This window comes from Ailuropoda melanoleuca, chromosome 5, assembly GCF_002007445.2.
Source record: "Ailuropoda melanoleuca isolate Jingjing chromosome 5, ASM200744v2, whole genome shotgun sequence".
In the NCBI taxonomy this organism is placed as follows: domain Eukaryota; kingdom Metazoa; phylum Chordata; class Mammalia; order Carnivora; family Ursidae; genus Ailuropoda; species Ailuropoda melanoleuca.
In genome coordinates this window covers 75,022,884-75,045,490 of record NC_048222.1, presented here as the reverse complement: position 1 = coordinate 75,045,490, position 22,607 = coordinate 75,022,884, and the positions used below count along the sequence as shown (strand labels likewise).

Here is a 22,607-nt window from a genome sequence, read left to right as displayed (position 1 = left end):
GGGAGGAGGAGAGGCCGGGACAGAAGTCGGAATGAGAGCCTGAGGGCAGACCAGAAAAAGGCCCTGGGGGTCAGAGGCTGGGCCGAGATATCAAGAATGCTCACCAGTCCAAAGCTGGGAGTGGGGCCTCTGGCCCAAGTGGCTTATCTCTGGGCTCTGCACAGACCTGGACAGGGAGGCAACTGACCAGGAGGCCGGCCTGCTAGTCCCACCCCTGGATACAGTAACCATGACCCTTACCTGGCTCCCCATAGGCTGGCCTTTGGATCCCAGCCCTTAAATCCGTGTATTGTTTCCTCACACATTCCCTCCCCCTGACCTGGCACAGGACATTGCTTCCGGACAGGGAATGGAGATAGGCCAGCTGGGCCACAGAGGAAAGGCAGCAGGTAAGTCTATGACCTGCCATCCNCCCCGGGCCCCCCCCCCACCCGCTGCCACCCGGACCCTTTCTCTGTGGCTGGGGAAAAGAGAGGAGCTCCAGGTCTGGCTGCTCCACCGGTCCTCACCTGGTCCCTTCCAGAACTCCGGACAGCGAGCAGTTCTCAGAATGTGATCTCCTCAGAAGGAGGGAGATGTGAAGGCAGCAGGAAGGTGGGTTAAGAAATCGGGTGTCTTACCCATCAGGGTGCAGCAGCCCCTTGACTGTGGACCAGCAACACAAGGCAGCTGGTGCCAAGGCAGAAACTCTGTGTGTGTGTGTGTGTGTGTGTGTGTGTGTGTGTGTGTCCGTGGCGATTCCTCATGCAACAGGAGTATCAAGGGGCACTGTCTACAGGGGCCAGGAGCCAGGGCAGGCCTGGATTCTACTCTCTCCTTGGAACCTTGCCAGGAGGGAAGGGAAGCAGGGGTCTCTCCTCCAAGAGCCCTTATGGTCCTACTCAATCAGAGCTGCCAGTGACTGGCGTGGAGCGCAGCTGCAGCCCGTGCTGAAGGGGCCAGCTCAGCCCCCAGGCCTGCTCTACTTCGGCCCTTCTCTGGCCGCAGTGGCCCCTGCCAAAACCCGGGAGATCTCCGCTCCGCTGGTTTTTCTGCACCCGGCTTTTCCTCACCACTTACCCCAAGACCCTGCAAGGCCCCTCGATGTCCCTCCCCACTCCGGGAGCTGCCTGATCCTGGCCGCTCTAGGATCCATTTCTCCAAAAAGAAACTGAGCAGCTTCCCTAACTCTAACCCCCACCCTCTCTTGCTCCCGCCCACCCAATCTGGCTCTTCTTTCTAGTCCCACCTGGCCAAGAACCCAGGCTTGCACAAGCAATGCCTTTCTGGGCAGTGGAGAGCCCCTAGCCAGTCTGCTGTCACCTCCTTGCAAAGCAGTAGCTGAGTGAGGGAGCTCCTTTTGCTTTCGGAAGGGACGAGGCTGAGACTGAGGCTTCTCGGGGCCTGCGGATGCGGATGTCCAACATGCTAGGTAACTCAGACGAGGGGCCGATGCAGAGAGGGGGGTGGCTGTGGGCCCAGCGAATGTGAAGGGCACAGCCCTGCGCAGGGAGTCAGACCGGCTGAGGGGCTCTGTGAAGTGACCATTTAGGGCTCTAGCTGCCCCTGTTTACAGGTGACCTTTGCCCTGGGCTCTAATTCTGTCTCCTCCTTGTGCCTCCACTTCCAGAGCATACTTCTTTATCTGCAGCTGTTAAGACCTGTCCGTGTCTCTGACATATATGGAATATATATATATATATATATATAGACACATATATTCCATCAGCTGAGTTAAAAGCCCATGCCTTGAGGCATGAAAACATTCCCACATTCTTGACTTCTTCTGGGGTCGGGGTTGCAGGGTGAGTGGGGGCTGGAAGGGACTGAGGCCAGTCCCAGCTGGTCCATTTCTGCCTCTCTGCCTTCTGTCTCCCTATAGCGACCCTCCCTGATGGCAGAAAACATGTCACACGGTAACCCCCCACGGTCAGAATCGCAAATCCATGGGGATCATCCACCAGCACCACCTGGCCTCACACATGAGTAAACTGAAACACACAGAGACTGAGTCCGGGGAAGGGGCTGCAGCACTGGGCCCCACACGGCCACACACTCCCCATGGGACTTGGCACACGCCGTTTTCTGGTCTGCCTCAGTTTTCTCAGATAAAGAGTCATTTTGATATGAATTAAGAATAAGGCCTTACGTTCTAGTATAGAGCCCCACATCAGGCTCCTCTGCTGGGAGCCCGCTTCTTCCTCTCCCACTCCCCCTGCTTGTGTTCCTTCTCTCGCTGGCTGTTTCTCTCTCTCTCTGTCAAATAAATAAATAAAAAATCTTAAAAAAAAAAAAAAAAAGAACAACGCCTTAATGCTCTCAAGTCAGTGCACGAGGTTGGACGGCTCTCCTCTGAGCGGCTCGCCCTGCCGGCTTCATGACAGTGGCAAGTCAGACGGCTTCTTGAAGCTTCAGTTTCCCTACCTGCCAAGTGAGGCTCATAGCCCCTCCTCAGAGGACTGTTCTGAAGTGTAAATGAAGCTTTAGCCTGATACTGGCCATATAACAGGCTTTTGCTAAATGATGATGATTATGATTAGGCTTAAGCTTCTTGACGATCGGGATGGCATCGTTATCATTTTATAATCGTCGCCATCTCTAGCACAGCATCTGGCACTAGGTGGAGTTTAATATGTAGGCGATACTTAAAATGAAAGGTACATGAATGAAGGAGCAAACAAGCCTCATTTTGCCCTGGGGTCTCAGCGTGAGTAAGCCATGTGACTGGGGTTGCATGGACAGGTCATACGCCTTCAGCCTGGCCAGGTGGCCCATGCTCTTCTGTCTGCGGCGCGGCGGCGGCCTAGGCCCTGGAGATCCGGTGTGTGGTCAATGCTCCCAGCCCCGTGGCTCTGCGGTCCCGGTTCTGCGTGCATAGGATGGTGGTTGGGGCGGCCTTGAGCCACGGTTCGCTGGAGCCACTCTGCCACCCCAAGGCTTCCCTGTCGAGGTATGGAGATGTCAGTGCAAGAGTGTCCTTTTGGGGGCTGCCTTAGGCCCCAGGATTCCACCCTGGGGTGGAGCTCAAGCTCCCAGACAGCTCCCAGCACATGTCTCCTAGGAGAAAGAAGAGGGTGGGTTGGGAGAAAGGTGGGGTAAGCAGGGGTGAGCTTGTCCGGGCATGTGGTAAGCCCCTAACTACCAGACGAAGTTGAGGTGTGCATGCAGTGGCCTTTGAGGTGGCCAGACTGTGTGTGGCACCCCACTGCCCCTGCCACTCTGCCCAGGGACCACTGCCACAGGCTCTCTCTCTGAAGGACTGCCTGTTCTGTGAGAAGCTTCCAACCCTGAGCACTGGCTACTGTACCCTCTGTCTCTGTGTCAGCCCTCACCCCGCTTCACTTCATGCTTTGCCCTGGGGGTCCAATAAACCGGGAATGGCCACGCCCTTCGGAGCAATGCTTTGGCTGAGACCAGGTGTCCTGGGCTCTGTGTGCAGCACCCTGAACCTGAGAGGGGCTAAAATTTCCCAGGATAGCTGGCTACTGACTCTGGCTAGTTGGAGCCTGAGAGAGGACTTTCGGGTCCAGAGAAGTCCAGAGACAATGTGGTTGTCCTGTTGGTCCCTCACCACTTCAGGAAAGTTCTGCCAGCTGGCCGTCCTCCTGTATTTGACCAAGCCAGAGCTGTGTGCAGATATTTTTCTAGAAACCTCTGCCCAGGAGGTGGGGGAAAGGAGAGGGAAGAATGAGGGGGTAGGGCAGCAAAGGAAAGAGAGAATGAGAGACAAGGAGGAAAGGAGGAGAAGAGAAAGGGGGCCTTAATGGCAGACGGAGTAGGTCCTCAAATGGTCCCAGACTTTGTGGAGGACGTGGAGCTTTGGGAGCTGGGGGAATTCTCCTCCTCTGGTTATAAAAAGTCAGGGCCAGAGGCTCCTTAGATATCATCCAGGTCAACTACCTGATTTTCTTGAGAACTCCAAGGGGACAGGAGCCCAGTTCCAGAATGCACTCCAGCGCCTTTGTACCCCTTCCTTTCTTGTGTTGTTAGAGGTCCGAGTACCTAGAAGGCTCCAGGGCTAGGGCAAAGGGGTGCGGGGGTGCTCTGCGGGATCTGGCCTGGAGCCCTGCAAGGGGAGCCCAGAGTGCAGGTGAGGGCCAGGTCTCTTCCTGGGAAGCCCCACACGATCCTTTAACCTGGGTCCATAGCAGCTGCAGCCCGAAACTCAATTCTGGTTACGGACATGCAGCAATGCCCAAGGCAGGGTCCAAGTTCTGACTAAGCTGGCCTTGACAAGAACACTGAGCCTAAGTGTTTACTAAACAAACCCTGTGCTCTTCTCAGTTTTTAAGATTCCCTGTTTCATGCCATGCATTCCTTTATCTGGAAGTAGCAAGCAATAATACATACTCACAGCTGACCACCTCTGAGGGTCAAAAATCTTTCCCGTCCCTAACATGGATTGTTATCCCCGTGAGCTCTAGCAGGACCAGCTACGAAGGGCGAAGAGTGGGTCAGAAGAAAGGGGACTGGGGGCTCCTGGACACACCTCTCCCCTGGCCTCCCTCTCAGCCTCCACCCTGCCCCCTCTAGAACACCGCAGCCACATGGAAAGCCACGGGGAACAGTTGGGGCTTTTTATAATCTTTATTTGTTAACAGCTCAGGCTATTTTTTTTCCTTGCTTGCAAGAGATGTCAATGCCTCATGAAAAAGTTGTGAAAAAAAACAAGTCTATTTTGGGGTGATCGGCCTCCTCAGAGCTTCTCACTTGCAGCTCTGCAGGGCTCCAGGAACGAGCCTGTCCTCTCTCAGAAGGTCTGCAGCCTGCTTGAAGTGAAGGATCTTGGTCCTGGCTGCACTGCAAGGGGGGTGCATTTTTGCCCCCCACTTGTAACTTTTCTGTCTACAAAGTGGGGCAGAAGTAACACCGTGTAGCTTCTTTCTGCTGGAGGCCTGCCTAGTGTACTGTCCTGAGAAATAACAGTGCAGGAGACTCGGGGTGGATCATGCATTGCCCCTGCGGCTTTAATGGCGGTGGTGCTTGTAGCTCTGAAAAGATAGCAGCCCGAAAGCACTGCCGCGTCTCCGCTGAGCAAAGAGCTGACCCAGAGCTGCAGTATACACTGCACGGAGGCCTCAGCCAGCTCTGGCTCCCTAGGAAGCAGGGCCAGGGTGGAGGGGCTCGGGTGGGTGGGCAGAGGGGTCTGCATGCTCAGATCGCTGCCAGCAGAGGCTGGCTGCAGCCTGGCCAGGCCAGACTGGGGAGTGGATTCTTCCGCTCCTGCTTTGAGTTGCGCCACCAGCCCCACGGTGTGGTGCAGGAAGGCTGCAAGGGGCCGGCTGGGCTTTGAAGATCCCAGGCAGAATTCTCGTTTGTGTTCCTTTCTCTGCCTCACCTACTTGTTCATTTTCTCACTGGGCACCAGGGCCAAGGTGGGCATGGTGTTTCCCGACTCTGGTAGGTTAGACGGTCAGAACTCCACACCCTCTGTGCTGAGGGCTCGCCATAGGCAGCCGAGGTAGCCTAGGCACAAATGGGACATGGGCCCCCATTACACAGGGATACTGAGCGTAAGCCTGTGAGGGGGAGAAGGTGGGAATGAAGGAAGAGTTAGAGGGATCACACAGTCTCTGATCTCAGCCCTGGAAGAGGCCGTGAATAGATCATCTGGTCACCCCCTGTCTTCAGGCAGGTAATATTATTATCCCAGTGGAAGACCGGAGAGATTAGATTCCTTGCCCAAAGTCACACAGCCAGTTCCTGGTGGAGGAGAGACTAGAACTGAGGGTGGCACCAGTTACTGCAATGTTGCTCCTCTGCTTTGGTTTCCTTTCACTCAGGGCTCTTGGGGCTCCTATTGTCCACATCCCTGCCCATACTGGGCTTGGAGGGGTCTCCTCTTGCCTTAGCTTTCTTCTGCCTCATTGTCCCCTGCTCCTGGAGGGTGGTCACAGAGATGCCCCTCCATTATCCTTTCACAACACAGTACCAACTGCTTCCATAGGTATCCAGCAGGCTTCTCCAAGCCCTTCCTTCATCATTCCCTATCTCTCCTGAAATTCTAGAATTTTCTTTGGCTGAACTGGTACCAAGATTGTGACTGACCATTTAAGAAAGCTGAAGATGAAGATCTCTGCTTCTTACTATGTTTCTAATCCCTTCTTGCTCTGCCCCCAAATATTTCCTTATTCCATTCTCAGCCTTGGTGGCCATCAGCTGATATTCTGCTGAGTACAATTTGGGTCAGGAGCTTCTTCAGTGAAAAGGACGGCCAATAGAATATAGGCCTCTCATGCTAGGAACCCATAATAGATATCCGTGCTGGATGAACTGGCCCCAACCCTTGTACATGAGAAAACAGGCCCAGAGAGGAGAGGGAATTGTCCACCGTCACCCAGCTGGCTGAGGACAGAACCAGGCCTCCTGATGGACAGCAGACTGCTCTTTTCAAACTACCAAACCAGTTCAGAAGGTGCAAATGCCTGCAGCATGGGATGAACCATGAGCCCAGTTCTTGACCCTCAAAGAGCCCCTTGGTTCCCTGACGCAGCCTCTGTCTTGGCCTCCAGGCTGAGTGTCTCAGCCCAATGGGCCTGGGCAGCAGGAGTCACGATCTTGCCCTGAATAGACGCTTGTTTGGGCTAACTGAGGTGGTGCCATCTCTTCGGGTAACTCACAGCGTGTTTGTTCCTTCTCTCGCTGTCTTCCCCTGCCCTTCCATTCTCCAGGAGCCTGGGGGGGAACACAGAGCAATGGCGACTCAAAGACAAGGCCGGTACAGCCTGTGGAAGACCTCTCTGCACAGCATGTGAGTAGCCAGTACGTGGTGTCAACTCCTTCCTCCTCAAGTGCCCCACCCAAACATTCATCCATCCATCAAGCATTTGTTGAGCTCCCATTGAGTACTAGCTGCCAGACCAGCAAGAAGGAAAGTCTTGAATAAACATGGTCCCTTCCTTAAACAGTTCTCAGTACTGTGAGGAAGAAGGAGCCCTAATGACAGAGCAGTGTGATGGGTATTATTAAGGGAGCACAGAAGAAGGGCAGAGAACTTTCCCGACTTTGTAGGGGGTATTCATGGTGGGTTTCCTGGAAGAAGTGACCTCTAGGCTGAGACTTGAAGGATGAGTAAGCATTATCCAGGTGACGGGGTGGGAGGAAGCACAGTGTTCAGGCTGAGAGAACTGTTTGAGCAAAGGCCCAGAAGCATTCTGTCTCTTACGGAGACCTGGCGGTGCCCCCTGAGTCCTAAACTAGGATGCTGGGAGACTCTAGACTTTCCAGATTTGGCTCCTTCATCCTGACAGGGCTCTGCATGTTGAGATCCTCTGCTTTTGCTCTCAGCTGGAACCAGGCACAGGGTGGCAATGCCATGTGCCCCAGACTACACGCTGCTGGGGAGACGGGCAGGGATTCATGTCAGAAGGCCTGTGGGCCAGAGGCTCACGTGTTCCAGGAGAGGGTAGAGAGAAGAGAGATGAGTAGCCTGCCAAGAGGAGAGAGGCTGCGACTGTGTGTAAAACAAATGGAACGTGCAGGCTGGAGAAGGACACACCGAGCGAGGTCTGCATAGCTTGGGCTGGCAGTGGGGACGAGCCTTCGGAGCCACAGGGAGAGGGGGGCTTGTGGTACTGGCTACGAGCCTGCCGCACAGGTGGCTTCTGGAGGACTAGGATGGAGAGCCTTCCCCCCCGAAGGGGCTTCCTCACAGGCTTCAGGAAAATGGCAGCTCGTGTATCCTTGAGGATGATGGTTATGGGCATCGTTGGAGGGGTGCCTTTTGGGGACAGGCTCAAGGGGTTTACATCACCGGGAAGGAGGAGTCACGAGAAGGCTTTGGTGAGGGAAGAGAGGTTGGAGGAGGCTCTGACTGGGAATGCCTGAGAGGTGATGTGATCAGGAAGAACTCTGGTTTGAAGAAAAGCTGAAAAAGAGGATTGCATGCCAGAAGTGGGACTGGGAATTAAGGCGTTGTCCCCCAGCGGAGCACCTGGCTCTGCCGGAGATGGTTTGCCCGATGTGAGCAAGGGGTGCGACTTCCTTTGGCCAACCTTACCCCTTCGAACCCCAGCAGTGCAGCCTGGTTGGTAGTGAGGTTCGCAGGCTGAGCCGACTCTGTCTCCGAAGCCTCCACAAAGGCAGGTCTGGAAGCCCCACGATTTGGGGTGCAGGGCAGTTCTGTTCTCCTGCTCTGTGACGTACTGGAGACATCCCTGCTGCTGGGATGCGTGAAAGGTGAAGCTGACAGGCTGGTGTTCTGGAGCTGGATGGGGGCCACTGGGTATCAGTGGGAGAGGCCGTGGCCTCCTGTGGCCCCATGCAGAGATGTCATGTATGGTTCCCTTTGGGGCAGTGACCTCTAGCACACAGAGGATGGGCCGAGGCTCCTCAACACCAAACGTGTGGGAAGAACACAGCTGCCCGTGGTTTAGTTTCTTTCCCATGCATGTATTCAACCCAATACCTTCTGTTCTTACGGAGTCCGAATCCTAACCAGCAGGATGAAGTGGCACACTCAGTCACCTCTAACCTCTTCTCCAGCTCTGGCTAGGTTCAGAAGGAGGTGGGGGGAGCACCCACCACCAAGCAGACACTTACTGAACATGGACCAGGCCAGAAAGCACATTTATCACAAATACCTTAATGGGCAACTTCCAATTGTATGCATTCATAGGTGGAAGTCATTCGGAGAATACAAAATTCGTTTTTATTTGGCTTTTTTGGGGCAGGATTTCTCTTCCTAATCATATTTTTGCATAAACTAGTATTAAACTGGATTTGCATTCTCAGAGCACAAGCCTGAGGGGGTTAGGTGGGAGGCATGTCAGTCTGGACTTAAAAAATTGTCCAGAGGTAGTTGACAAGATGGATAAAACCAGACTGAGCTGGCTACTGTAATTACCAGTAGTCAAGATCGTCAGAATCAATGAGCCTTGAACATGGAAACTTCCTTCAAGGACTGCTCATATTACAAATGTCATCCCTTATAACCTCTTTGTTTTACAGAGGAGTAAATCGAGAGAGAGAGCCCGAAAGTGTCTTCACAGCTAGTGTCTTCATGGCATTTCTTTTAAGAGGTCAGAAGTTATTGGTAAACTCCAGGTGGCACTAGGATGGGCATGGGATGGAAGCAGAGACTGCTGAAGAGGGAGGGAGGGGGAGAAGGCCTAGATGGGAAAAGGTACAGGTGATACAGTGACCCACTCTGAAACTCATGGGACGCGGCAGGGGGAGGCACAGGCTGTAGCTGAATGGCTGGTGATCAAGGAAGGCAGGCCCTCAGGTGCCAGGAAAACTCTCAAGTCAGAGCAGGGCCTGTGTAGAAAGGTTGCGTTTCTCCCTCCATGGGCCAGGGGTGGAGGCCTGGATTTAAGAGACAAGGAAAATGTGTCAAGTTCCCCTCCCCGAATTCGCATCCCCTCCAGGGCTAAGATGCGTCTCAGAGTTCTTTCTCAGCCTCCCGAAGGAAAGGGGAAAACCCTGTGGGAGTCCAGCGAGGTTTTGCGCCTTGCCGGGTAGGGAGAGGAGACCGCCACTGGTGGTGAGCCGAAACCCCCCCAGCCTCTTCCCTCCAGGCGGGGGAAGGGAAGGAGGGCGGGAGGGAGTGTGAGGCGCCGTGGGGCGGAGCCGAGGGCGGGATCTCCGGTCGCCCAATCCCCTTCTTTCCCCGCCCCGCCCCCGCCCCCAGACCCCTTTCCACCAACGGAGCTCCGCGGTGGGCGGAGCCTGTCACGGCAGCAGTCCTGGGTGCGATTTTTCTCCCCCGTTCTTCCTCCCTTTCTTTCTTTTTTTTTCCCCCTTCCTTTTTTTGTGAATGAAAAAAGGAGGTCGCCAGCGGTCCCCGGGACTGCAGCGCTAGGCGTCTTCGCGGCCGCGCCTTCGGAGCTGCTGGGCGCGTAGCGGCAGCGGCCTCGCCCCTCTCCTCCTCCCCTGTGCGTCGCTTCCAACCTCCGCAGCCAGAGGACCCGCGGCGGCGGCGGCGCGGCCCAGCCGCCCGAGGTCGGGGCGGCCGCGCGCAGCCCACTCCAGCGTGCCTCCATGACACTGGGCGCCCGGGGCGCGGGGAGATGCTGATCCGGAAGAGGCAATGGCTGCAGTGCCGCGCGCGCGGCCGCTCCCGGCCCGCCGTCCGGCCTGGGCCGCTCTGTCAGAGTTTCTGATCTAGCGCGACCCGGGCCCGGAGCCTGTAGCGGCAGCAGCGGCGACGGCAGCAGCGCGGCGGCGCCGGCATCGTCCTAACTTGCACGCTCGGAGTGACCCCAGACATTTCACTAAAATGAGCGTGCTTAGCAGGAAGAGATGTGTTCCTTACACTAGAAATTACCCCGTCACATGTAGTGGTGTAAGTAAATGATTAATTTCTATTATGGCCGTATTAAGCTGCCTGGAAACGCGCCGCTTCGCCCTCCTGTGTCCTCCCCGACCCTATCTGCGCCCCTTCTGAAGACTTCCCCCCTCCCCCCGGCACCCCCTCTCCCTTTGGCTATGGCTTTGGCTGCTGGGGTCTCAGGGGGCGGGGGACTAATCTTTTCTGGGTTTTTCTAGGGAAGGAAAATGACTTGATTACGTTGGCCTTCCCCTTTCCCCGTTTTTAAAAATTTTATTTTTAGTGTGTGTGTGTGTGTGTGTGTGTGTGTGTGTGTGCAGAGCAGCGTGTCAGGAATAAAGGTCCAGAGTGGTGGAAATGTTTCTGTTAAAAACCAATGGAATTTGGATGTTTTTGCTCGCCGTTCCGGAGATATTTCTTTCAACCCAACTCCGTTGCAGTCTGTGCATCAGAGTTCTGGCAAACTATGGGAGAAATGCTTAGCGTTGTTTGTTGATGTTTGAGAAGGTTTTTTTGTGTGTGTTTAGGTTTGCATTTTTTGTTAATATGATCATTCACGATCCCTTTGAGCCTTGCTGTCCACTGGATCTGCAGGAGGGCTTCATCTCCCCGCCTCCCCAATATTACAATGTCAGCAACCTCGGTGAAAAGCCACCCTCTCTGGTCTTCTCTTTCCGATTCTCCCTTCCTCTCTATCCTCCGCAATTTTTACCTTCATTTTGAGGATATACCTCCCTTTTGCATTTTGTAAGATGCAGGATGTGGGATATTGGTTGCTAGGAGACAAACCAGGCTCCCAGGGAGATTCTGTCGTTTCCTTGACAACCAGACTAGGGCAGCCACAGATGAACAAGCCTCCTATCAGCTGTGGGAGGGAAAAGGGGGCTTTTCTGGGCTCTGCAAAGAGTGTGTAGGGGTGTGGGGGTGGCACTGTTACCGGGTGAGGGTTGTAGCTAATCTGAGCACACCTTGCTTTTTGGCCTGGCTTGAGTACACAATGCTGGGAGAGCAGTGGGCAGGAGGCTGATTGTGGAGAGGGGGGACAGGGATCATGGGACAGGGTGGGGAGCGAGCATATATGTGACTCTGGGATCACTGAAGGAGAGGAATGAATTGGAGGTTGTGATACCCAGGGCAGGAGGGCAAGGAAGCCATAGTCTATGGAGGTTTGTCTAGAGGCTCAGAAGGAATGAGGATGAGGCAATTGTGCGGAAAAGTCTAGAGTCATTGAAGGAGAGAGTGCCAGAAGGGAAGGGGAAGTTGAGAAGCTCATTGAGTGGGTTGTATCATCATACATCAGCAATGATACAGTAAAGTAGCAATATTTCAGAGCAAAAATCATATTACTGCTGGCTTTGGCACGCTATCTCCGGTACAGGATCCTTGTTTAAGACAGGCCTGATTCGACTAAAGAGTTTTGCCTGCTGGCTTAATTGGGCCAGTCTGTCTCTTAAAGAGAGATAGAATTACATATACAGATGTGTAATCTAGCATTATATAATACCAGATTACATAAGAAGACAAATACCTCCTTTCCGCCCAGGCTCTCTTGGCACAAATTCACCAAGGTTCGGGAAACTTTCTTCTGAAGCCCTCATACCCATTTTCCAGAAGGACAGACTGATGGCCAGAGAAGCAAAGAGATTTGCCCTTTCCGAGATACGAAGTTTCCTAGATCTGAAGTCAGGCGGTTGGGACAGGGGTGGAGTAGGTGAGAATGAGAAAAATAGGGAGGAAGTCCAAGGACAAGCAGAGGAGGCTGCGGGAGCGGCTGAAGAGTGGATGGGGAGGGGCTGTTCAGCCAGAGGAGCACCCAGCAGGGCTGCTGTCTAAACTCCCAGTGGTGCAGTGTTGCCTTCCTACTTGTTGGTTGGCTGTCCCCTACTTACACAGGTGCATGAGATGTGCAGGTGTATTTTAACCATAAACTCCCTGAATTCGCACCAGCGTTGCTCTACTGGTGTTCTGGCATCCTCCTCACTGTCCAGATGCTCCTGGGTTTAAGAACTGATGCCCCTCCTCCGTGCCTCCTCATCCCCCCTTCTGCTTCCACACCCACAGGCCATTTGAATCTAAATTTGAGAAAGAAGTTCTACTGGCAAGTGGGTTTTGTAGTCTTTCTCCTCCAGCTATACGTATTCTTTTTTTTTTTTTAAAGATTTTATTTATTTATTTTATTTGACAGAGATAGAGACAGCCAGTGAGAGAGGGAACACAAGCAGGGGGAGTGGGAGAGGAAGAAGCAGGCTCATAGCGGAGGAGCCTGATGTGGGGCTCGAACCCATAACGCCGGGATCACGCCCTGAGCCGAAGGCAGACGCTTAACCGCTGTGCCACCCAGGCGCCCCCCAGCTATACGTATTCTATTTGGGAGTCTGTTTTGTTCTTCAGCTATAGAGCAGAAACTACAGCCCAGGCGATTCCTTCCCCGTTGCCTGACTGAGACCAGGAACCATCAAAGTGGGGCTCTTGGTCCTCAGCTCAGGGGAGGAGGCAAGATGGTGGTTAGGACGATGGCTGCCCCACTGGGGAGGGTGAGGAGGGTGGCAGAGGCAGGAGGTATCTTGCAGACAGTTGCTCTGGAGACCAGGGAGGGGCTGCGTGGAGACCCTTTGTTGTTTCGAGTTCAGATCCAAGAGGAAGGAGGTGCTTGTCTCATTGAAAAGTCCTTGCTGCACTTTTTGATTAGGCTGCTGAGATGTATCTACTCCGCAAATGCCAGTTGCCATCGTTACTTGGATGTGTCAGTTCTGCATTCCTGCATGCTGGCATCCAGTTACCGCCCGGCAGGAAGGGAGCTGCTCTGTTGCTGCTAGCGTCCTGGCTCTCTGGCTGGCTGGCTCAGCAGTGAGGGCGCCTGAACTGCCTCCAGGACACTTAGGAGCTCAACCTTCCTTGGCCTAGGAAGGAGTCCTGCAGGCTGCTGCAGCCCCCAGCTGACTTCGTGCACACAGGGAATGTGAGAGGGAGCAGGCCAGTGACCTAGGTGAAACCAAGTTCCCTAACAATGTCTGCCTTGCACTTACCCCACTCTCCTCCCCTCAACCCTTTCAGGAGAGTAACTGCCGCTGGGACACTGCCACCCAGAGCACCCTTGCCCTCAAGCTGAGGGTCCCTTCCTGGTGACAGCTTTTTAAACATTGACATGACCTTTCCACTACAGAAGGGCCATCTGTTTGTTAATCCCCCTCTGTGGGTGGACAAGGCACTCCCTCTCTGTTCAGCACAGAAGGAAACTGAGGCAAGCATTTGTGCAGAAATTCAGGCTCAAGTTTCTGACCCTCTGCTTCCCCCAGCAGCCCTCCAGGACTGCCAGGGGTCAGGGGGCTTCCAGCCTGAGAATCCTCCTCCCTAGGAATGGGAAGTACGCAAGGGGGCGTATCTCACTCTCCCTGAGGCTGCATGCAGGATGCTTAGAGGGCCTGTTGGAGTAGGGGCGGTAAGGCCCATTGGCCTTGGAGTGAAGAGTCACAGGCCCGTGTTTGTCTCCACTGCCATCTCAAAACTGGGCCTGCAGCTGAGTGAGCCATACAGGTAACGTGACAGGCTCAGAGGAGGGGAGGAGGTGGCCCATGGGCTGTTCAGGTGCCTCCAGAGGGACTGGGAGGAAAAATTCTGGCATCTCGCTGAAGGAGGCTGGGCGCTAGCATTGAAGGGTGGCCATAGGCAAGCCAGGGCTTGAAAATCCACCACCAGCGAGCAAGGGAGGGAGGCAAAGATGGAGGACAGGAGAGCGGCCACCCAGCTCTGACGAGTCCATTAAATTTTAAAGTGGCCCTGCCCTCCGGCAGCTGGGAAGGGGTGGGGACCTGGCCAAGGCTCTGCCTCTCTCAGTTGTTTGTTGTTCTGTTGCCCAGAGGAGAGCCTGGATGAGGAGTGCGCTTCCCAGGTGGACTCTCCTCTTCCTGGGAGAGTGGGGCCAGGCCCGGGGTGGGTTCTGCCGTGGGGTCTCTCACAGGCCTCCCCCAGCCAGAAGCCGCGTGGGAGGATGGTGGCAACAGGAGGCAGACAAGCGGCATTTGTGGTGCCGCGGCTCCTTGCAGCCTGAGTGGGCCCCCAGCTTCTCAGGCCCCACAGAACGATCGCCCAGAAAGCTGCCCACTCCCTTCGCCCCCTCTCCACTCAGATGCTGGTAGAGGGGCTGGTCCCGGCTGCGGAGAGCCGCTGGCCCTGGCCCTCAGGGAGCCGGGGTGTGGAGCCACCTTGACCACCACGCTCCTCTCCCTCAGGTCCCAATTAATGGATTCTGACATGGATTATGAAAGGCCAAACGTAGAGACCATCAAGTGCGTTGTGGTGGGAGACAACGCGGTGGGCAAGACCAGGCTCATTTGTGCGCGGGCCTGCAATGCCACCCTCACCCAGTACCAGCTGCTCGCCACCCATGTGCCCACGGTTTGGGCCATCGACCAGTATCGGGTGTGCCAGGAGGTAAGGCTGCACAGCCGCTCGGCTGGGGGTCCACCCCATGGATTTGGGCTTTGTCCCAAGCCGGAGCTCAGCGTCTCCAAACACGGCCGGGCCTGTGCCGAGCTCACGGAGGCCCCTGGGGATGGCGCGGGGGCAGCTAAAGAGGAAGGAGCCCCAGGAGAGAGGGCTGAGGGAAGCCCACCCCAGGGGAGGGATCCTTAACCGTTTGTGTTTGGCATGGCCGAGCTGGTGCCTGAGACCCAAGCTTTGCCTGGGACACAGCGTCTCATGCAGTCACGGCCCCCATTAATGGGGAGCACTGCGGTGATGGGGGTTGTTGGAGAGATGAGGGCAGAGAGGAAGAAAGAAGCTGTTGGCCAATACCAAAAACAGAGGCTTGTAATGTGCAGGCGAGGCTGGGAACAGGGCAGGCTCGCCGAGATCCCTTCCACCTCAGGACGGTCTGCCCTCTGAAAGGCTCTTCCCTTCCGGCTGGCTTAGAGCCCACTCTTGCTGTTGGCATGCAGAGATGGCACCCAGATAAAGTGCTGGGCATGGCACACGGAGGGGGCTCCCAGGACCCTAGCCAGCTCTGTCCCTCTACCCCCATGCTGTCTGGGACCCTCGGGGATGAGCCGGCGCCACCCTGAGCTGGCATGCAGAGGTCCCTAGAACCATTGCCCTTGATTCCCACTCCTCTTCCAACCCCCCCACGCCCCACAGGTGCTGGAACGCTCCAGAGATGTGGTAGATGATGTCAGCGTCTCCCTCCGCCTCTGGGACACCTTTGGAGACCACCACAAAGACCGTCGCTTTGCTTATGGGAGGTAGGTAAGGCCTCTGGTTGGCTGCGGGGAGCCGGGTGGGTAGGTTTTCCCTGCCTTCCCAAGGAACAACAATGCTCTGAAGTTTCAGCTCGGAGGAGGGAACAGAGAGAACAGCGGCGGCAGACCCTCGAAGGGGAGGCAGCCTGGGGCGGTGGGAGGAACCGGGTTTGGAGTCAGGAGTCTCAGCCCTGCTACCTATCAGCTCTGTGACTATGCACAATTAGGGGAACTGTTCTGAACTGATTCTCCTCAGCCACGGATTGTACAATGGTAATTTCTAACCCATAAGATAGCCGTGAGGTCAAAACGAGAGTTTTCGAAAGCTCTAAAATGCTAAATTAGAGGTATATAAATTAGAGGTCCTATTATTACACATTCTGCGCAAGGTCGTGGAGCAGACGCATGTGACAGACGTGGGATGTAGTGTAGTTTGGGGTGGGTATGTGTGTTCTCCCTTGTTCCAGGGGCAGTCACCTACCAGTACCTTTCCCTGCCTATAACCTCACTCTCCCACCCCCAGATCTGATGTGGTGGTTCTGTGCTTCTCCATTGCCAACCCCAATTCCCTCCACCATGTCAAGACCATGTGGTACCCAGAAATCAAGCACTTCTGCCCCCGAGCACCTGTCATCTTGGTGGGCTGCCAGCTGGACCTGCGCTATGCTGACCTGGAGGCTGTCAATAGGGCCAGGCGACCCTTGGCTAGGTAGGGGGTGCTGGTGCTAGGGAGGGGGAAGGAGGAAGATCGAGGGAGGGGTGCATCTCCATGGCTCCCTGTTCAGCCCCGAGGGAATCCACCTGGTCTCATCCCTACCCTCCATTTGAAGCAAGCCATGCGGGGGCGGGGGGGGGGGCAAAGAGAATAGAGAACGCCCATTCATTCATTTGTTCATTTGTTCAGTCATCCATCCATGCATCCACGCATCTGTTATACCCTGTGTGGGCCATCCTGGGCTAAGCACCATGAGAAGGAAGGAGAAAAGGAGGTAGTCTTTGCGTGAAGGGGCTTATGATCATGCTGGGAGATGAACTCCATATATGGCCATGTTAAAAACCAGCGTGGAACATTGCATGCTAATTGCCAGAGAGGTGGTTGGTGCTGCCACTGCTTTGAGGTGGGGAGGGCGGGGGGCTGGCATAAATACAGAAGGCTTCCTGCGAGAAGAGGGGATTGGCAGCGGGCCTTGAAGGACTGGTAAAAATTGACTAGACAGAGGAGAAAGGGCAGGAGTCGGACAGAGGCAGATCCTGAGCAGTCCTCTGCGGAACAGGCAGGCTCTGGAGAGCTGCCTCTCCCTGCCCCTCCCCTGCCCCTCCTCCCCCACCCACGTTTGGTTTTCCTTCTTGAATCTACCAGGCCCATCAAGCCCAACGAGATTCTTCCCCCAGAGAAGGGTCGGGAGGTGGCCAAGGAGCTGGGCATCCCCTACTATGAGACCAGCGTGGTGGCCCAGTTTGGCATCAAGGACGTCTTTGACAATGCCATCCGCGCAGCGCTCATTTCCCGCCGACACCTGCAATTCTGGAAATCCCACCTCCGTAATGTGCAGCGGCCTCTGCTGCAGGCGCCCTTCTTGCCTCCCAAGCCGCCTCCCCCCATCATCGTGGTGCCCGACCCCCCCTCCAGCAGCGAGGAGTGCCCCGCCCACCTCCTGGAGGACCCGCTGTGCGCGGATGTCATACTGGTGCTGCAGGAGCGGGTGCGCATCTTTGCCCACAAGATCTACCTCTCCACCTCCTCCTCCAAGTTCTGTGACTTGTTCCTCATGGACCTGAGTGAGGGGGAGCTGGGGGGCCCCTCGGGGCCAGGGGGCCCCCGCCCAGAGGACCACCGGGCTCACCCTGATCACCACCACCACCATCACCACCACCACCACCACGGCCGGGACTTCCTGCTGCGGGCGGCCAGCTTTGACGTGTGCGAGAGCGTGGAGGAGGGTGGGGGCTCCGGTCCTGCTGGGCTCCGTGCCTCCACCAGCGACGGGATCTTACGGGGCAATGGAACAGGGTATCTGCCCGGGAGGGGTCGAGTACTGTCTTCCTGGAGCCGAGCTTTTGTGAGCATCCAAGAAGAAATGGCAGAAGATCCTCTGACCTACAAATCCCGGCTGATGGTAGTGGTGAAAATGGACAACTCCATCCAGCCGGGGCCCTTCCGGGCTGTTCTCAAGTACCTGTACACCGGGGAGCTGGATGAGAACGAGCGGGACCTCATGCACATCGCCCACATTGCTGAACTGCTTGAGGTCTTTGATCTGCGCATGATGGTGGCCAACATTCTCAACAACGAGGCCTTCATGAACCAAGAGATCACTAAGGCCTTCCACGTCCGCCGGACCAACCGGGTGAAGGAGTGCTTGGCAAAAGGCACCTTCTCAGGTATGGATTGTGCTTAGGAGCTGACCGCTGAGGGCAGGGGACTTCCCTCCAATTAGCCTTCTGAAGAGAGTCTGGGTTGCTCCGATTAGCGTTCTGAGTCACCTCAGCTGCTGATGTCCTAGAGATACGGTGGCTCTGCTCCTGAAGCCTAGTACCCAAGCCCAAGAACTTGGCCATGTAGCTCTCTACAGCAGTGGCTTCAGAAGAAAGTGGGTTGTCTGGGCACAGTGTCGATCTTTGGGGTGGGTTCTCCCACATTCTTTCACCACATCCTCACGTAATGCCTCTTCTCCTCCCGGACAGATGTGACTTTCATCCTGGATGATGGCACCATCAGCGCCCATAAGCCCCTGTTGATTTCCAGCTGTGACTGGATGGCCGCCATGTTTGGGGGGCCATTTGTGGAGAGTTCCACCAGGGAGGTAAGGCTAGGAGGGGAATAGGTGGGAAGGAGAGAGAGATTTCCACCCTTCCCACCCGAGGCATCTGCCATTTACTGGGACTTCCTTCAGCACTGACTGCGAGATGGCTCCCATAGCCAAGGATCTTATGATATTTTAAGACAGGGAATTATAGTGATGTCTTCCCTTTATGGTGTAGAAAGCACTTTTGATATATTATCTCCTATCTCACCTCACACACAACTCCTACACTTGGCGTCGTGTTCCCACTGTATAAGGAAAGTGAGGCCCCGGGAAGTTAAGTGCTTGGTGCAAAGTTATATAAGTAGAAAGGAGAGGTTTGGACTTGAACTCAAGATTTCGATTCCTTGGCTCTATACGTTGTACCTTGCTTTCTCCCTAACACATGTGAGCCAAGTGGAAAAAATTTGGTGTGTGCCAACATGAATCCATCACTGTTTTAAATGTAGGTCTTACCATTACTTAGGTATGGTGAAGCCCACGGACCAGGAGAAAGTTGCCATTGGACAGAGATATTTTTTTTTAATTTAATTTATTTATTTATTTGACACAGAGAGAGAGAGCCAGTGAGAGACAGAACACAAGCAGGGGGAGTGGGAGAGGAAGAAGCAGGCTCTATAGTGGAAGAGCCTGATGTGGGGCTCGATCCCAGAACACCGGGATCACGCCCTGAGCCGAAGGCAGATGCTTAACGACTGAGCCACCCAGGCGCCCCTGGACAGAGAGATTTTTATACTCCCAGGTATCAGTAGGAAGGGGCATGCCTGGCACAGGGGGCCACACAGGGAAGCACCAGGGTCAGTCTGGAGGCAAAGGGAGTGAAGGGAACAGCAAACAAGAGCCTTCGCTGTAGTTTCTATGGGAAGGAATGGGTGAGGCAGGGGGAGCAGGCTTAGGACTGGCTAGTCTGAATAATTTCAGCAGGCTTTGGGGCTGTCCCAAGTCATGCGGTACCCGCCCCTAGGGTGACAAGGGTAGGGGAGAGTGGCTGAGAGAGTGAGCCTGATAAAGGAGGTGGTTGGGGTGTGGACATGGGATTGGTTGGTTTGCACGTGAAAGGCATGCTGACCGCCTCCTCTACTAACACTAGGCTTGGCTAGCCCTGGGAGGGGCAACCCCGCTCGGGTCAGCAAGGCCCCAGATGCCAAAGCAGCAGAACACAGACAATAAAAAATGCTTCGTATAATCACCTTTCCCTCTAAGCAGCGCTGCTCCGACCGACTGTCTCGTCACTGTTTCAGCCACTTTCTCAGGAACCAAAACCAGAAACACAGAGTTGTAAGGGGCCTATCCGTGCATCCTTAGAAATAGTCTCTTAAGTCTGTTCTCTCCTTTCCTTTCTCACAGCCGAGCAGAGTAGCCCAGGCTGAGGCCCTCGGTATTCTCTCTTTTCCTTGAATTCCCATACCGCTAGTTGCCCACAGTCAGCCTTGCAGTTAGAAGGTACAATTTTGTGCAACTGCTTGAGGTTCTGAGGGTCCACACTCTGTTTTCTCACCTGGTCTGGAATTTCTTTCCTCCCCACCTCTCCCCAGCCCCGCTCCATCCTGGTCCCTTAGTGAGAGCTCACCAAACACTTGCGGGAAAGACAGGACTATGAACGACACGGGATAGCATCCTGTGTCGTAGAACAACAGTTTCTTAAGATTTCTGGGAAGGAGGTCCTTCCGGAAGGCCAAGTGGAGGGGTTGAGCTGTGAGCTGGTCTCCCATCCTTGAAGCATGAGTGGGATTGGCTTCTGTGAGCGTGAGACGAGGCGCTCCTGAGAGCCCCAGGGGCCGGCCCGCCCACGGCACTTCTCGGTACCATGGAAGCAGCGTTAAAGCTCCAGATGACTCCCATGCAGCCTGGAGAGACTTGTGTCTAATGAGAAAGCAGTGTTTGTTGCAGCACGGCCCTCAAGGGATCCCAGGGCCCCAAAGCAGCAGCTTTAGGCAGCCAGCAAGAAGCCAGCTGGTGTTGGCTTTGCTCTTTCGTACCCCACTTGCGCTGACCTTGGCAAGGCCGGGTGGGGCCGGGGTGTGGGTTCAGGTGGCAGGAAGGACTCCTTCAAACATCTTCCAAGACAGCATGGCTTTGGAAGCTTGCAAGTGGGAATCCAGGTTCTTTTCTTTTTTTATTAATTAAAGATTTATTTATTTATTTATTTTAGAGAGAGGGAGTCCAGATGTGTGAACATGGGGAGAAGCAGAGGGAATGGGAGAGAGAGTCTCCAGCACACTCCCCACTGAGCGCGGAGTCCCAGTGTAGGGCTCGATCTCATGACCCTGAGATCACGACCTCAGCCGAACTCGAGAGTCTGACGCTCAACCGACTGAGCCACCCAGGTGCCCTGAACCCAGGTCCTTTGAAACTGTCAGAGCGCTGCTCATGGGTGTGGTCAGCACACGGGCTTGGTACAGGCTTCTGCTCTAGGAGACAGGCCCTGGGGGGCCGTCGGAGCTGGCACAGGGGCGGCTCAGGGATGGCTGCCCGTCCGGTGGAGCCAGCAAAAAGCCGGGGCCTAAATTTAGAGTTTCCCGACCCAAGCTCCTCCTTCGGGAAAGCTGGGCCTCCCTGAGGCCTTCTGTCTCCTTGCCCCACAGGTGGTGTTTCCTTACACGAGCAAGAGCTGCATGAGGGCAGTGCTGGAGTACCTGTACACGGGCACGTTCACCTCCAGTCCCGACCTGGACGACATGAAGCTCATCATCCTGGCCAACCGCCTCTGCCTGCCGCACTTGGTTGCCCTCACAGGTACCTGGGCCCCCTGGGGGAGAAGACGAGGAACACCCCCCCCCCCACCCCCGGCCTGATTTCTTCTCTCATCTGCATCCCCCCAGGGGACAGGCTGTGAGCACCAAGGGAGTGCGTTGACGTAAAGTGAAATGTGTCCATGTGTCCTGGGGTTTGGGTGAGGACCTGGATATAAAGCAGTGCGTGTGAGAGACGTGCTTGATGGTATCACATGGTAGGCTCTCCGCAAAGGGTTTTGGGCCCAACCGAGGGGTCTCCAGTAGATTACAGTGTCTGGTGTTCCATCAGCTTCGCCTCAATGGGACAACTAAGTCAAGAGGAATAGAACACCATTCCTCATTGCTCCCCTTTGGTTCTTTTCCTCCTCCTCTGCTGCATTCTTTCTTTCTTTTCTTCCTCCTCCTCCTCCTCTTCCATCTTCACTTTCTCTTTCTTCCAGAAACAGACAATAAACATTGACCTCCATCCCTAGTTCCTTGAAAAGCCCATGAGAGCTGGAGCTCAGCTTTTAGAATGAACCCATCACAGAGGCCCTTGGCGTGGAGCAGGGCCTGAGGCCACAGGGAAACCGAGCAGCAGGCAATGGGGATGGGGGAGGGGGTCGAGGGGTTGGGGAAGAGGAGTGGTGCTATCCGGATGAAGGGAGTCTGGGGCCACCTGGATGAAGAGAGTGATGTTGGCTGTTGGAATTGGTATTTGCGTTGTGTTGGTGTTGGTGCCTGTGCTGCATTTGCTATCAGGGTCCATGTTCTTGGGCAGGTCAGGGGGCAGAAAGCAGGGCCTTAGATACTGAGTTGAGATTCAGGGAAGGACCTAGCATCAGAGCTGCTGGGGCACTGGACCGATGCTCAAGACTGGGACTCACACAGGAGGAAAAGAGCAATACCATGATGAGAAACTAGTTATAAGATGGGGCTTGGTCATAGGAAGAAGGAAGAAATCATTGATCAGAATTTGAATGTTAAGCGCTGAGCCTACAGAGAGAGTCCAGGGACCCTCCTAGTTGGAGACACAGAGGGCTTTAGGGTGGGAAGAAAGAGAGAGGCTTCTAAAGATCACAGCTGAAATAGTCTGTCCACCATAGCTGCCTGTGGAAAGTGGTGTGGTCTTCACAGAGCATAGGTAACTTCCAAACTCTTGGACCGAGTAATTCAACTTTTGAAAGACTATCTCCAAAGAAATGACCCAACGGCAAAATATGTATAAAGATGTTTCTGTAAGTTTGCTTCATCATAGCGGGCGATCAGAAATAAATCAGCTGTTACAAATGTCAAACTGCGTAGCTGCGTGGAGAGGCTTCTAGAAAATACCCACTAAATGACTTTTCCTGGGGAATGGTCCATATGCACTGCAAAGCATACAGATGTGCATCATGCACGTGTCTTGTCAAGGATCAGCGGGAAATGTCAAGCAGGGCACGACTGGTGGTGCTCTGTGTTTTGGGAGATAGGCTTTCTATGAAGTTATTAATTCAGGCTTAAAAATTTTTTCATTGTTCAATAGAGCACAAATGCATGAAACATATGTTTAGCTTCATGAATTATTATAAGGTCAAAGGGCTCATATCCAGAGCTAGCACCTTGC

The 22,607-nt window shown here is 54.7% G+C and overlaps 1 protein-coding gene across 2 annotated transcripts in view; it reads left to right on the top strand.

Annotated features, from left to right (window-relative positions):
- Positions 1-346: 346 nt before the first annotated feature.
- The window catches only part of RHOBTB2 (Rho related BTB domain containing 2), a 29,118-nt gene continuing 6,857 nt past the window's right edge, over positions 347-22,607 (top strand). Inside the window, exons 1-8 of one of the 2 annotated variants that reach the window (XM_034661266.1) lie at positions 347-389; positions 6,651-6,730; positions 14,479-14,680; positions 15,383-15,486; positions 16,007-16,192; positions 16,844-17,865; positions 18,169-18,287; positions 20,873-21,023. In XM_034661266.1, the coding sequence (XP_034517157.1) occupies positions 6,675-6,730; positions 14,479-14,680; positions 15,383-15,486; positions 16,007-16,192; positions 16,844-17,865; positions 18,169-18,287; positions 20,873-21,023 (1,840 nt within the window). In that variant the 5' untranslated portion in view covers positions 347-389; positions 6,651-6,674. Of the gene's footprint in view, positions 390-6,650; positions 6,731-9,649; positions 10,265-14,478; positions 14,681-15,382; positions 15,487-16,006; positions 16,193-16,843; positions 17,866-18,168; positions 18,288-20,872; positions 21,024-22,607 lie in introns of those variants that run through there. The other variant, XM_034661267.1, reaches the window with a different exon arrangement.